General features: G+C 34.7%; 1 protein-coding gene and 1 non-coding gene across 4 annotated transcripts in view; both read right to left on the bottom strand.

Annotated features, from left to right (window-relative positions):
- Positions 1–16,955, bottom strand: part of Kcnh7 (potassium voltage-gated channel subfamily H member 7) — a 464,734-nt gene that overhangs the window by 84,637 nt on the left and 363,142 nt on the right. For all 3 annotated transcript variants that reach the window (XM_021154157.3, XM_085834833.1, XM_085834834.1), the window contains exon 7: positions 3,164–3,589. In XM_021154157.3, coding sequence (XP_021009816.1) covers positions 3,164–3,589 — 426 coding nt within the window. The remainder of the gene's footprint in view (positions 1–3,163; positions 3,590–16,955) is intronic.
- Positions 16,272–16,407, bottom strand: LOC115030506 (small nucleolar RNA SNORA17). The gene has a single exon (XR_003836099.1). It is a non-coding gene; the product is annotated as a small nucleolar RNA SNORA17 (small nucleolar RNA).

The following is a 16,955-nucleotide window of genomic DNA, read 5'->3' as shown; positions in this document are numbered from 1 at the left end:
TGTCAATCAAAGTCAGTTCCATTCCAAAGAGTCTCACTGAAGCCACAACAAACAGATCTCACACCTCTTTGTGATTCAGTCTTCATATCTCAGCACCTCATGTCTGGTTGGATTTAGCCTTGCTGTCATTGGCATTTTTCTTTTTACTGTTGTTCTTCTAATATTCCAAACCCAATAATCAATTGAGGAACTGCTACAATCATTTCCTTGTGTTTGCAATGTTTCTTTTGCATTATAGTCTTATATGGGTGGAAATGCCTTGCAAGTCTGAACTCAAATGACCTTTCCTTAGTCTTCTTTCCTAGTCTTCCACTCTGTATTAGCATTATTTTTTTCACCTGATTTGTTTAACTTCTGTATTTACTTAGAAATATAAGTACATGGAGAGCAGAAATTATCTATTTGATTGACTTCTGAATCTAGAATTGTGTCTGCTGCTTTGAAGGCTACTGAGCAAACATTAGCTGATGAATGAGGTATATCATATTACTACTGATAGGAGTAATGTACAACTAGGACTAAAGAACTCAGGTAATGATCTCTACAAAACTGGGATAATAATTAACTTCATAGGCCTGGAATCAGGTGAACTATTTTTTTGTAGTTAATTGAACTTCAAAAAAATTTCCAGTAAACACAACCTTAGATTTTAATTTACTTCCTAGTAAAATGAGGTCAGTAGAAATTATGATTCCTAAAGGAGTCCCCAACAACAAAATTTTACAGTTTCTAAATAATTTTCAATGTCATGCTAGTAACTGGCATATGTAAAGCCCAATATTTTCATATTTATTAATTATTCCCCAAATTTCCCCACTCTATAGACTTTAAGTTCTTCACTTTTCTCTTCATCCTACTTTTCCTTAGGATTTAACCATATCCTGATATGAACCTCTTAAACATTTTATTGTTTTAATTTAATCAACAGTATTTTTGATGTAGTGATTATTTGAATTACATATATTAAAGGAATTTGACACTTTTAAAAATGCATAGTAACTGAAATTAAAAGAGTCTAGTATTGAATTCTTCCTTAATGGCTGTAATTAGAATACTTGGATATCCACTCTTTTGATTATTATTGATTGAATGTCATGAGTAAACTAACTTTTTCTAATATTCTATTTCCAACTCATTTATTTTCCAAGGTCTAATTCACTGTTGGTGTGTATAAATAGAGTTAATGTATACACACACACACTCACACACATACACACACACACACACACACACACAAACTACTCAATCTTTTGAAACCGTGAAATTTTATTCTGTAACTTATCTGGAATTATGTAATAAAAATAGTATGTACCTCCCATCATAAGAAATTCAAAGGTAAATATTAAAGATGAAATATTTTATATTTTTGTCTTTTACTTACAACTCAAATTAGAAATTGCCATTAAATGGTGTTTAACAACTATTTTATTTTTATTTCTATGTGTCACCTCATTCTAGTTCCTAATAAAATAACAAATTAACAAGGAAGGTAGTTTTAATATCATTCCTTTGCAGATTATTAAAGGGTTCTGGGACTTTCATATTCCATTGTCCTGAGTTCAACTAATCTACTGTTTGATCAGTCTTCCAGTAGGAGAGACTTAATTCTAAAGGCACTGATTTCCCTTAGTAGACAAATACTCCTTTGTCCTTAAGCCTTCTGTGGCTAGGAAACAAGTATCTGTTGGAATCTCCTCTTTTTCTTTCTTTTCTTTTCTTTCTTTCTTTCTTTTTTTTTTTTGAAATATAGAAATTAACAAACAAAACAAAGATGGTGAGGAATTATTAGTTAGAAAAAGACACTGAATTATTCAAAATTTCAGCACATCGACTTTATTTCTTTTCAGTTAACTTTCTTGGAGTTACTTTCATAACTAATGTGATGGTTAGTTTTGATCGTTAAGCTGTCAATTTAGCACAGTTGCAGCAAGGGATTATCTAAGTGGAATGTGGCATGTCTGTAGGGGAATAGCTTTTGAATATATCAATTGATGTAGGAAGACCCAGCCTAAAGTGTGTGGCAGCATTTCCTGGGTTTGGGTCCTGGATTGTACAACTGTAGAGAAAGCAGATAGGCAGTAAGGATGCACAAACCCATTTTCCCTCTGCCTTTGACTATGCTTTTGACTAGCTGCTTCAAGTTCTTGATGGGTTGACTTTTCCACACTGATTCAATAGAACCTGAAATTGTGAGCTAAAGTAAACCTGGTATCCTGTAATTATTTTTTTTTGTCCAGGTATTTTATTAAAGCCTTAGACAGGAAACTAAGACACATAACTTCTATAAATCATTTATTTATTAAATATTTATATAGTATAATAATTAGGGATAGTTAAATAAAAGGAACTTCAGCTATATCTGGTTCAAAGATTCTTTAAAGTATCTGATTATTTTAATGCACTTTTTATTTAGAACATGCACTTGATATCTATCTACCTATTTTATCTATCTATCTATCTATCTATCTATCTATCTATCTATCTATCTATCTATCTATCTCTATCTATCTATCAATCATCTATCTATCTATCTATCTATCTATCTATCTATCTATCTATCTATCTATCATCTATCTGTATGTGTAATGTTTCCTTAAAGTTTCCAACTTTATGAGGTACTAGCAATATACAGTAAGTATTTTTCCAAGATGAGAGTTAGAAGTGAAAGAGTGTTGTTTTGTTTTTGTATTTGTTTTTTTGTTTTGTTTGTGTGAAAGAGTTTTGATAAAGGAATTTCATAAGGTACTACCTTTTTCATAGTTTGAACTAAGAACATGTCTCTTTTTGGCTTGCACCCTAATAAGTGACTTAAGACTGAAAGACATTCTTCATGTTTGATAGCTTTGCACTCAAGAACTTAATCTGCAGGGATTTTACTTGTTAGGGTTATACTGAATGATCTGTGTGTGCACTTGTTTGAAAATTTAAGTTGTTTGTCTACAGCATGGAGAGTATTTTTGTATTTTTCACAAGTATAGAACACATTTCAATTATTCACAACAGAAAAATTGCTGCATTTCATTTTATGGTATTTCCAGGTAAAAATGAATTTCATCCTTGAGTTGTAGGTACTTTTGGAGAAACTACTTTCTCTTGCAGTTAAAGTATATTTATTTTTACAATTGCAGTCTTTCAGAAAATAAAATTCTTAAGCAGCTCTTACCTCATCAGAACCTGATCCAAAAATCAGCAAGTCAAAAGGAATGGCTGCAACCATGTCAATCAGGAACCAGCCTTTGAAGTAGTGTATTGCTATTTTGGCAGGATCACTTACCACTTCTTCATTCTGATTTACATAGGTTGTTCTGAAGTTTATTAGAATGTCTATAATAAACATAATATCCACAATCAAGTCTACCACATTCAAAGGGCTACAAGAATAGCCACATTCTCGCCTTTTCTGTTCCTCTCTGTCGTTGAGGAGAAATGCTGCAGAGTAGGGGGTGAATATAGCAGTATAAATGACCAAGAGTAAAATAAGCCAATCCCAGACTGCTTTGAAAGGGCTGTAGTGCAATATTGTAAATTTGTTGATGCGTGGCGTCTGCAGCTTATATTCTGGCAAGACATCTGCTCCCAAAGAAAGAACCTGGGTATAGGAAAGAAAGGTAGACACTCGTAAAAATGCCATTATAAACTATGTCAGACCTTTAAGAATATTAAGGCAATTATGCAATATGATGAATAGGTAGAAGTCATGTAATGTAATTTTGAAGCACACATACATTTAAGTGAATCTGTATAATGATTATTTGGCAGTTTAAGAAAATCCCAATAATATTTCTTCATAAATAAGTTTTCACTAAAATTTAATGCATATTATTCTTGAGACATCAAGGGATTATTAATGTTTCTTTTAAACAAAGTAGATGAATTTTTTAGAAATACAAAAAAATAAGTTTAAGAAATATTTTAGCTATCAAACGTAGGAAAGTAGTGGTTGTAAAGACTAAAAGAAGATATATCTGGATTTGATTTAACCATATTAATTAATAATTGCATCTTAATAAATTAATTGAGAAATGAAATCTTGCTAAACCTACTCAGATCTTTAGTTAAACATGATTTTTCTCCTTGCAACTTGTTTAAAATATGAGCCAAAGCAAATAATACTAAAATACATTCAAATGAGTATTTTCCTTAGATGGTGATAAGGTATTTCATATTCTGGGATAAATAGCTTCATCCAAAATTTTCCTGAGATTTAGAGAATTGCACAGGGGCGATACTTCAGAGTTCTCTAGATTATTAACTGAAGTTTTTGTAAGATTTTTATCTATCAAGTGGCTTGCAAATACTAGGATATAGTCTACTTAATAAAGTGGCAGGTAACCTAAAATAAATCAGCTTTATAGTTTTAGTTTATCGTAGAATATCAACGCTAAACTTGAGTTATGTCAAAAATAAACTCATGATTTTGTGATTTCTAAAAACTAGTTTATAAAAACAATATTCAAAACAAAAAAGTTTTTAACTATCCAATGAGCCATATACTGAGCCTTTGAAAGGAGCATGTCAAAAACAATAAGGTACGCTTCATATTTCACATGTACACAATGGCTCAATATATGAAGTAGTTTACTAAATATATAAACTAGATTGTTCTAAATAGCAAAGTACTACTGGCTTTATAATGTATACTAATGAATTTTCTTGGACATATTTCAATATTCAATTTAAGTTTTACTATCATATCTCATATTTTGCTTCCTCATGCAACAGGCTATGATCCCTCACTTATAATAGACTTGAAAAGTTAAACTCAAATCCATTATGACATAACTATTAAGAATAACATAGAAACTTAGCTAAAATAGGCAAAACTGGTCATATAATAGCTAAATTAATTTGAATTGTTTTGGAAAACAAGAGTCTAATCTGTTTATTTATCCAGAGCACAGTAATTTTGAATTAATAAATATATGGAGGGAATGGAAAGTTACTTCACACTATGGTAAAAAATCACATGCTAAACCTAAGAACAAGTTAATATCAGGAAAAGTGATTTAATATTTTTATAATATTAAAAATCCTTAGAATCCAAGGCATTCTAATATACAAGTATACTACTTTCAAAATCTGAATGGGTAAAATGTTTAGCTTAAAATCAATTTACCACTTGGAAAAAGCAAATTAGATAGAACACAATAGTCATTATACTCAACCTAGAAAGCCAGTATGTGACATCTTGGTTGTAAAATGTGGATAGTCTCTTAGGGTCTCATGTAACCCAATATATCTTTCTCATAAAACAAGGATTCCCCATCTTAAGCAAAGAAACATTTAAAACAAACCTTATTTTGGCTGTCAAGATCTGAAAATATGAACTGTTCTTTTTCTCTATTTTTCCCTCCCATCAGGTTTCTGTGTGCTCATAGCAAGCAAGATATGGTTGAAACCTTTGAGCTAAGAAGATCTTCCTAATTCTAAACTCCACAAATTTTCATCATAGAAGAGTATATAAAGAAAACATCAAGGGCAACAAAGCATTTTGTTTACAAAGAGTGATGTACATCCTGGGGTTTCTCAAGGCTTGGTTGGCATGCTTCTTATACAACCCCCTACAGGGGGCACCAGTGCTTGATCTATCTGAATTAGAATGCACACAACATCTTGGAACATCCACTGAAGAATAAAACTGTGGCTGGAACTCTTTCCCTTCCACACTAACATTTGATGGTTAGGTGTCCACTGTTTCTGATGTAATGGCACTGGAGGAGAATGGGAGGCTTTTGAGATCTTCTTTACCCAGTATCTGTGATTGGGAATGGTGCTGAGGGTAGATAGGGGATCTTTATAGAAGACTCAGGAAAAGATGGCAGCTGTGTTAAGACTTTGAATGGATATAAAAAGTTCACAGTGTAGGGCCATGAGGAGGTTGAAGGAGAAGCACATTGCAGAAGGAGGGATAGAATCACTGAAGTGAAGGAAGGACAAAAGAAGATGTTGCATGTTGAGGTATTATACACCAACTAGTGCTGTGCAGAAAAGTAAAACACAGGATGCAGTGGTGGACAGCATGGATCACAGAGCAGAGACTCTAATGGGATGTGGCACAGACCTCAGGATTGAGTTTTAGAGCAATGTTTATTACATTTAACATGCAAACTCCTTTTAAAGAGAAATATATTTGATTTATGTTATTATCATAATTAGTTTTAAAAATGTAAATATAGTGGTGGTGGCACATGCCTTTAATTCCAGCACCCAGAAAACCTGCCTCAAAGCAAAGCAAAGCAAAGCAAAGCAAAGCAAAGCAAAGCAAAGCAAAGCAAAGCAAACCAAACCAAACCAAACCAAACCAAACCAAACCAAACCAAACCAAACCAAACCAAACAAAAACAAACCAAACAAAAACAAACCAAACAAAAACAAACTAAACAAAATGCTTGGCTTAGATTATTCCTCTCAATATGACTATTATAATTTGTACATCTCAAAATATATTTATGTCCTAATCCAGAGTATCTGTGAATGTGACCTTAGAGATTCAGATTTCCCCCTGACTTTTGAGAGGAAGACACTGTGTTGGCACTCTGATCTGGACCATATAGATTTCCAAGTTACAAGAGAATAAAACTCCATTGTTTTAAAAAACTTTTTAATGCTTTATTATCTTCGGCCATAGGGAACTTCCAAAATGCCAAAAATGAAAACAGATGAATTATAAAATAGCATCATTGGACTAAAGTTATCATCTCTTTAATTCCATGTTTGACAATCCTGTAGACCAAAAGGAACCAAAAATTGGCCACTTGTCATGAGCCAATCTAACACATAAAATCGTGGCTTTTCTTTTCTAACCTCCAATGCCTTTTTGAAAAAGCCAAAATAATGTTACAACTTCAAAAGATTTAATTGCTATTTCAGGATAATCAAACGTAATCCTTAAGGCAAACACTGGGCTTGCTGGCCTTTGAAAGCCAATTTAAATGGTATTACTTCATAACTCTGTGAGGTTTTGTTTACTTAAAGTTAACTTTAGCTTAAGGGCATTATTGAATTCTCCATCTAGTGATTATATAATCAAATAATCTTGAACTGGGTTTATTAGAGTAGTTTATTTATTATGTTGTCATATGATTTACAACAGCATAGAACTGTTGCCTTTTGTCTACCTTGTGGAGTTTATTTTGATGGTATGGTATCACATGTTATGTTACAGGTTTTTTTTTTTAATATGTGCATTCACCAATTATATGATCATTCAATCACCATGTAACTTTATTAGTCAAGTAATTTCAACAAATTTTTTGTACTGTATTTTAATATCATGAATACTGACTACAAATACACATGCAGTTGGGCTTGAGTTTTCAAGCTCAATTCTGTACTAGAAGATCATTATTCTCACGAGTCAGATGATTATTATACTGACTGAAATTTCTCAATGACAAAAAGTAAGATTTTCAAAAAGGATTCATCATCCCATGGGGAGCAGCTTGAGGATTGTGGAGTATTGCCTGGCAGGGAACATGGGCCCACTCAGCTCGACAGAAATGTATCTGGTAATAAAACGCTGGTGAAAAGAAGGCCATGATCAGAGGTCAGAACTCTTTGGTACCTTGACAGAGATGTACCAAGAGGCTACACGAAGAACCGAGCATTAGGGATTTAGTAGTATACATCTGAGATATAAATACTTCCCAAGAAGGAAGGATGAGGAATAGAGAAGAACTCCTTCATCCCTAGTTCCAATCCAACAAGTCTGAAATAGAGTGACCCATGATACAAGTCTCTGGAGGCACAATCAAGCTTGGAATAGGGCAAGAAACATTGCCAGAAATCTGAAGATCTGAATTTAAAAATAAGATGTAACATATGCCTTTTTTCTTGTAAGTCACTAATCTCTTTGGATCTCAATTTTTAACTACATGGTTGGGACAGTATTTGGTCATATTAGTATATGCCCAAACCACAGCTCTTTGTAAAAATATCATATCATACCATTTCATATCATACAATATAATATCATCATGTAATACCATGTAACTTTAATGAATTCGATGCTAAAACAGGGATGTTTTATTATCATGTATATAAAGCATTTTCATCCTGGTTTAGAACTGTAGGGACACCTACATCATGGTTTAGACATACCCATAGTAGCTGCATATTTACAAACCAACTGGGGTAATTTGAATTTGGACTGAAATTGATTTAGTTACCTATTCCTTACAACAAACCAAGCCAAATTTTTGTGACTGAGAATAGTGGATATTAATAATTTATAGTTTTGTGTATCAGATGTGAATGAGGGTAGGGGTTAGAATGCAGGGTTTCTGTGCTATGTGATAACAACTGGCTTTTGTTTTGTGATACTTATCTTTTGAGAAAGAACCAAGATTCACATGGTTGATCCCTTGTTGAGGCTGCCTGAAGCACAGAGCTTACCCAATATGTTGAGGAAGTTTGCTTCCATGTTTTTTTCTCTTTCCATTTTCTTTTCTCATCCCTTTCTTTCACACTACTCCTCTTTTCCCTTCCTCTCTTTTTCTATTCTTATCTCCTCTGAGTCAATAACAGAAACTTCTAAGTTTCTAAACTTTCTCAATGTTTAGACTAATATTTTATTTTATAGTCAATTAGACAGAGCCAAAGCAGGTCAATTCAAATTCAAGAAAATGGAAGGATATCCCCTACCTCTTGTTGGGGGACATAGATTACAGAAAAGAAATAATCAGTTATGATGTTTTTAGGGACAATAAGTGAAAATTCTTGCTTTTAGGTATAGTGAAATCTATAGTTATTTTTAAAAACAATTTTTATTTTATTTCATTCTCTGTGTATGAGTATTGTGCCTGCATCTATGTCTGTGCATCATGTGTATGTCCGGTGCTCCCGGAAGCCAGAAGAAGGCATTGGATGCCCTCAAACAGGATTAATAGATATGTTATGAGCTGCCAGTGGGAATAGGGGTTGATATTAGGTCCTCTAGACGAACAGATAGTGCTCTTTATCATTGATATTTATGTTTCCAGCCCCTGTAGTTATGTTTAAAAAATATGTCTTACAATTTAGAACTATAGGGTGAAATATTTATGAGTATAAGATTATAATATTGGAAACTGTCTTTGATACAGACTGGAGTATGAAGAGAGGAAGGAGGTCTGCTTATGTCTAATGCTCACTACAGTTTGCTTTATATTGGAACTTGGCGATTAAATTCTAATCTCACTATTTTACAGCATGTTTAAAATATTTGACTATAAGCACTACTGTAACTCCACAATATCAAGAAGTATAATATATTTATGATATAGTCACAAGTATCCCTAGTGCCACATTTTTCTTTAATACTGACAACATATTATTACATTAATTATACTGTATTTATCTTCTTTTAGTAAAAAAAAACACCCTGATTTTAAAATACTATGCTATTATTCCTATGGTCCTTTATATTATTTAAGTGGTCTAAATGAAAATACATATTTTATAATGTTAAATATTATCTATTTTGCAAATAGTAAATAAATTTTAAGGAAAAATCAGCTAAAATTAATCATGTAACAGCTTTGAAACTATTGTTTTGGGAATTGAAGTATTAGGTAAGTAAATATTAGTTTATCAATGTAATGAACATTCTCATAGTCCATTAACTAGAAAAATCTGCTACTCAGTCTATTACATTTCCTTAATAAAGCCAACATATTTCACACCTTTAAGAAATGCCATATTTTAGAAATATAAAGCATGATTAACTGAACTATAATAAGAATTTTCTTCTAAGAGAAAAAGGAAAGATGAAAAAGGTAACAACTCATTGGAAAAAACTGAGATTTCATAGTATTCAGAAAGACATTTCTATTTTCTTTTCCCTCAAACTACCAATTAGATGTACAGTTTAATACAGACTAAATTTTTTTTAACCAAGTCTATTTGTCTTCTTGATAGCACATTGTTATTTGTTTAACTTCCAACAGTTTGGTGTTATATAAAACTGAAATCTTTGTATGAAACAGCACTATTATTCAATGAGGATCTGCTTTGAGCATTTTTCCATGAACACCAGGATTAATGAGTACTTTTTTCTTTTGAAAAGTTCAATAGGGAATGGTTAAGCCTTACAAAAGATTAGGCAGTACTTTTGGCAGCGGCTAACTACCATGCTGCTGTGTTAGCAGAGCTGGTTTATCTGTTATTTACCTTTGACTTGAGACTTGTATTAAACTAATAGGCTTGCTGTATTCACATCTCCTGGGAAGAGCACTGAGTAGCAAAGTGAATCACACGGATTATCTAGCACTAGGAAAGGCAAACTCTCCAGAGTTTTAGCATATGATTTGAGTTAAACTGGCTAAGCACCTTCAAAGCAGGCATTCTATAATGACGACTACCCAGACATTCAAAAAAAATATGCGAAAGAACCACATTTTAAATCTGTCATGAAAGAAGTGGTTTCCAAATTAAATAAGATGGTCAAATGAAGTAACACAATCATTTAACATTCTGAGTTCAAATGATTTTCTAAACTTTAAAACTAGCCTATGGAGATAAATGTGTGTGTGTGTGTGTGCATTTGAGTACATACTATTGTTTGATTTTGTAAAAATTAAATACACATAGGTGCAGGCTCTGCTATAAATCAGGTTTAGCATTGTGTTCTTTATGCTAACTTGAAAAAGTTGACTCTTAAGGTTTGAAAGGTGTTGTGTTATATTATATAGAGATATATGTTTCTCAGTGAAAAGGTATTAATTCCCTTTCCAATTTTCAGAGTTATCCATTACCTATAAGACAGTAGAACTCCTGGCTTAGAAGAAGAGCACAATAGTATGCATCTGTAACTCTAGCACTGGGGGGAAGATAGAGACAGGCAGATTCCTAGAGTTTATTGGCTCGCTAGTCTAGCCAAATTGATGTGCTTAAAGTTTAGAGAGAAAACCTGTCTCAAAACCCCGTTGGAAGGCATCAAAGAAGACATGACTTCTATACAGACAGGCACTCATATTGTCTGCACATCTACATGTGTCCACACCCACATCAACATGGACACCACTCCCCCACTTGACTTAGAGCAAAGTCTTTTGTGAATATCTTGAAATTACAATCTTAATTTTTAATCAACACATCATCATGTAAGAAGCAGAGATCAGGAGACTAGGAGCGTGAAAGAGATGAGAGACACATATTCTGTTTCTGTTAGGAAAAGATGAGGACTGAAGAGGAGAAATGGGTACAAAGAAGATAATACATAACTAGATATGACGTAGGCTATCAGATCAGTACATCCCTCAACTGTCCCCAGAGAAGTTTCTTCTTGCAATAGGTGGTAATTAAAACAGAGGCAGACAACATGTTACTGTGAGAGACATTAGAGCACTATCCCCAAGTGAGATGTCCACATCATAGCCATATTGCAAAGCCTCAAAGATCCACATGGAAGAAGGGACAGAATGATCCTAAGAGACAGAGGTTGTGAGAAAACAGCATTTTATGGAAACCACAAGGCTGATGCATGTGTGAACTCACACAGAGTGTAACAAGATACATATGACCTGCACAGGCTCAAGCCAGTCTTGGAGGAGGAGACAGACGTAGGCCATAAGTTCCACTCTTAGCAAAGAAGCTATTTGCAATGGATAGACAATAGAAGAGTGAAAATCAGTTACAGTGATACTTATTTCAAACACACATCTCAAGGCAGGAACCGTGCTCAGGACTATAATTGACCAACACCACAAAGGTTCCTCTGTTTTTAAACATCTTTTCTTTCTTTCTTTTATAAGTAAGAAAAATATGATAGGGATGGGCAGAAAAGGTAGAGGAACTGGGAGGAGTTGGGGGTCAGGAAAATTATGATAGAAATATACTGCATTAAATTATCAAAGAATAATAACAAATATACCAACAGTATCACTAGTAGAAAATTTGCTCAAGGTCCCAATGAAATCAAGGGTGGCATCTTGCCTGAGGAATAGATTGTTGCAGAAGGAAGAAGGAAGGTTTCTGAAAACTCCCAAGGCAAAATCTCTGCTAACTTTCAGATGTGAGCTGAGATTTGCTTTGAGATAGATGTATTAATTAGTCGTTTTTATTACTCCACCACGAAGATGTATATCAAAGCATCATATTGTATTCTATAAATATAGAGGACAGTAACCTTTTCTTCCAGCTAAATCTTCAAATAAGAAATGAGCTAATTCATTAGGAAGCAGCTTTGACAACAGGAACATTTCTACATGAGGGGAAGTTGATGAGTCTTACTCAGATAGATCACATCTGATAGGTAGGGACTGGCTAAGAGTCTATGATATTTTATTCTAACTGCAAGAATTTACTCAAGTCATTTACTTTAGTAACAGGTTCCTGGAAGGCTCTCATTTGCCTCCTGGATTTGTTCTTTTTGGAGACCTGACAAACTTCAGTGGGGACCCAGGAGAATAAGGCTTATGAAGGCCAATATACCAGAAGCCGAACTAATATAACCACAAAAGTATAAAGAGATGGCTTCCAGAGAATTTGCTGTTAACCCTTCTTCCTATGTTTTTATAATTCTCCCTTCTTTATCTTTTCCTTTCATCTCTGTCCCTCACTTTCTTCTGCTTTCTTACTTAATGAAGGTTTAGCAGAAATCAGATTTGTGTAAGAGAAAATTATGAAAATATTAAATAGATACCCTATCCTCAAGATATGGATTAAAGTTGCATGATAAGTGAAAACCATAAAAGCACTTTTATCTTAATTATGTATTACCAGATCCTTTGTGAAAGAAAAATATTAAGCTAATACTAAACCTATTATGCTAATACTAAAATCCATGTTGAGTCATCAAATTAAATATAAGACTGATTTTATCATTATATAGAGATAGTTATACCCAAAACTTACCTGAGGGTATTAATGGGATAATGTTATCAAACACAGCCTTCTAACAGTGTTGTTATCAAGTCATATAGAAGAATTCTGATTTAGTTCATTTAAAACAAATCACCTTTGATTTCAGTAGTAACTTTCAACCAATAAGCACATGCATAATTTAAAATAAACGAAGAGAAACAAGAATGGCATTTTAGCTTATTTAGAATGTTCGATGAAGAAGCAGTAACTTTGTATGAATAATCACAGGCATCCTGTTTCTCCCATCACTTCTCAGGGATAACTTCGTGGGAGGTCATTTTTCTTGATTCTAAATGGTCACAAATTCCGTTTTGGCTGATATTATACATTATGTCTCATCAGACACATTTTAGCCTTGATATTTTTAGGAAAAAGAAAGCTAATAATTTTTTTTATTCCTCCTAGGTGGAAGCATGAATGTAACTGAAACATAAGGCATATTACCTTCAAGGAACAAGTGGAAATCAAGCCACTGTGTGCCTCTTCACAGGGAGCACAATTTTCTCAATAACTGCCATCTTATTAAATGTGTAAAATACAACTGTACTTGTGCATCACTTTTCTTGATTTCTTCATTGTAGCTTTAGTGTCTTACCAGTATATAAAATAGTCTAGGTTTTCTTTCAAACCCAACTTTGTATTTGAAATGATCCTGCTCAATTTTCTATTGAACATGGATGAATAGCAAAACACATGGATTATTTCTTTTGAGATAGTCTGTCAAGTTTCAAATGACAAATAGGAAATGATGTTCTTTAGTGTAATTCATATCTTAAATAGTTCTTATTATTTCAGTCTCATTGATAACTTATTTGAGGCTTTTCACATGTAATTCAGACTTCATTTGACATTAGCATTTAAGGTAGTGTTTTTCCAACTTCTGGATTTCATACATTAGTTAAAGTTTGAGTGGATGGTCAATGGGGTCCTATTGACTCCCTCAGACATTACCGGCTCTACTGATTGCATTATCATACCTATTACATTATTGCTATATCCACCAGTCAATGCATTACTCAACCTTCATCACAGAAGCTTGTTCTTGGAGTAGATATTAATTAACACTTAAACCCACAACTGGTTAATACGCAGAGCATAAAACTTCTAATATTAAGCCCTAAGTAGATGTCAGTATCATATTCTTCATCTCAGTGCTCAGGCACCTATGAGGAACTTGGAATGGAAAGGTTGTAAGAACTAGAGTTGGTGAGTGGCTTCAAAGAAATAGCATTTATGAGCACATAGAGACTGTGTCAGTCTGCATAAGACCCCAGCTGCTGGGGGAGAGGAAAATACATCAAATTTCTACAGTGGGGTGACATTGGGTATATCAAACACATTCCATGGCAGGGTCTATGCCCAGGGGCAGCTGTAGAGCACACATTGGACCCCATGCTTTTTGTTTGTTTATTTTTCAGAGAGAAGAAGCATCAAGTTAGCTCAATACTAACCTTTAAAACAATATGTTCTGAAATGAGGAATAGTGATTCTAGCATGCTAAATGTTAATTAAATACAAGTAAAGGATAAATGGAAAGTATTACTACAAAATGGAAAGACACATCAGTCTGGATCTTGGCTTACATCCCCTCTGATGGAGTGAGTCTACTTATCATTGTATATCATTTCCAAATAATTCTGTTTATCTTCAGGATAAATTTTGTTCTTTCTCCTCTAGCAGTGGGAATTTTTATTCTGGGAATTTACAAGACCGTGGAAAAGAAGCAGCCTGAAGTATTCCACATAAAGGGCTGGAAGAGGGGGCATTCTATTTGTTGCTAGGGGTGTGATCAGAAGTTATTGTGCTTCTGAGAAATTGAAAGTGATTATTTCCTGTAGACAAGAAGATAATCTTGTATTGAGGGACCCATGGCTCCAGCTGAATATGGACCAGGAGATGGCCTTGACAGGCATCAATGGGAGAAGAGGCCCTTGGTCTTGTGAAGACTTGATATCCCAGTGCAGGGGAATTCGAGGGTGGTGAGGTAGCAGTGGGAGTGTGGGTGGAAGAACACCCTCATAGACACAGGGGGTGGAGGGTGGGATAGGTGGTTTTCAGAGGGAAACCAGGAGAGGGGATAACATTTGGAATGTAAATTAACAAAATAACTAATAACATTTAAAAAAATAAAATGATAGGTCACAGGGACAAACAAAACTTCATTAGTAATCAAATTTTCAAAATAGTAAAAAGTAAAGGTCTGAGTATCACTGTTTTACATTATGTTGGTGTTTGCTTCATGTTTGAATGAACAAAAATTCCATGCCTACATAAATATGACAACTTTCAACTGGGGAGACATTTATTTATCTTGGATTTTTATATCATGAAATACAATCTCTACTTCTAAAAGAAAGACTTCATAAAAAATCTATTCTTATTGGTTCTTTTTAAACTTCACACCATGCACCTCAATCCCACTCATACCTTCTCTTCATATAAGTCCTTTACCATTGCAACCTCCCCAATGAGAAAAAAAAATAAACTCATTGTGGAAGCTTTAGGGTGTCACAGTGTGTCCTATAGTGTACCGTTTTGTTCACACTTCTTTACTTGCAAATGTTCATTTTAATGACTCCTCTCAGATATCCTGTTGTTGCTCTGTGTCATGGAGATCCTGTAGTTTTGGACCTATAGGACCAGCCCTTCATGCACTTAAGTAGTTCATAGATGGAAGGATGTTGGAATGGGCCAATCAAAAGGTCTGGATCTGGTCCTGAGAGGTATCTGAGCTGGTAAGTCCACCAGCTCTCCTGCTTTCATATCCTCAGGGCTGGCTCACCAGAACTCCCTGCTACCAAGGCCAGCTCTACCCTGCTGCCCAGATGAGACCCAGGGCCTGCTCTCTAGTTGCAGCCAGTGAGATACACGGTTTATTCTCCCATTCTCATGACTCCCGGAGCTGATCTTCTTTCTGCCATAGATGGTAAGGAGTGAGGGAAGAGAGGACATCTCTTCACGGTTCATGCCTCAATTTTCTCATACTCACACCCTTGGGTCTGGCTAACCACAAGGCCCATATCTAGGACCAGGTGAGGTGTTTGTCTGTTCTTTTGAGTACTGCCAAAGGTGAGGGACAGAGCCAGCTCTCCAGATCTGATGACCTTGGGGCTAGCTCTCCTGCCTGTTGTAGGTGGCAAGGGGTGGGTGGCATCTCTCCCTCATTCATGTCACAACACTGGAGACAAGTGACTGGGGCTCCCCATGCTCTCCACGCTCATGCTCTCTGGGTCCACTAACCACTAGGGTCAGCTGTCCTGTGCTGCTCAGGTGAGGTCCAGGGCTTGCTCTCCCCAGTGCTGCCATGGTGCAGTACAGTGGTAGGGACAGATCTCCCATGTGCATATTCTGCAGTGTGAGAAGCTAGCTCCCTGTCAAAGACCTCTTTCCCTGGATTGGCAGTCATCTCAGGCTTTCATTTTTCAGGGAATGTTAGGCTACTTACCAATCATTCAGACGTTCACAGGTCAGAACATTGGCTGTAGACATAGCTTCTCTCTTCTCTGCCCCTTACTGATGCATATGTGATACAGCAGCCACACTTGCAACCCTTCTAGGGGCAGTGAAAGTGACTTTTAAAGTAAAGTTTGTGAAAACAATGTTTATCGAATTCTAAATGTAATTTACTATGCTTGCTCAACATGGAAAAATGGACGTTTATGCAGAAGTTTTGGTCCTTTGTGGTTCCTGGGTGACTTATAAACAAGAGAAATTTATTTTTCAGTTTTGTAATCTAGAAAGTTCAGTATCAAGGGTCATCATTCTCAAGAATTTTCAATGTGCAAGTACAGACTCAAAGATTTTTCAAATCTAGCTCTTTCCCCTTTGCTTCAGAGTGTAAGAAATGCTTTGAGATATGAATTTTAACAAATGAATGTAACAAATTTATTATAGTTCCTCTGATGTGCTGTTATATTTTACTGTTGACATATAGGCAAGCCCTCATGTGTATACTTGTATTTCGTTTTGGAAATGTCAGAGAGCAGACAGAAAAAACAATGAAACCTTGGAAAAGGTTTGAGAGGAGGTTATGAGCAATAGATAGGCTTATGACATGATGCAGTTATTATCAAGTTATAGACTTCAAAACACAAAGTAACAGCGAGTCAGTG

The sequence above is a fragment of the Mus caroli genome, unplaced genomic scaffold (assembly GCF_978045245.1).
Source record: "Mus caroli unplaced genomic scaffold, Mus_caroli_1 scaffold_2, whole genome shotgun sequence".
Lineage (NCBI taxonomy): Eukaryota > Metazoa > Chordata > Mammalia > Rodentia > Muridae > Mus > Mus caroli.
This window is presented reverse-complemented; position numbering and strand designations above follow the sequence as displayed.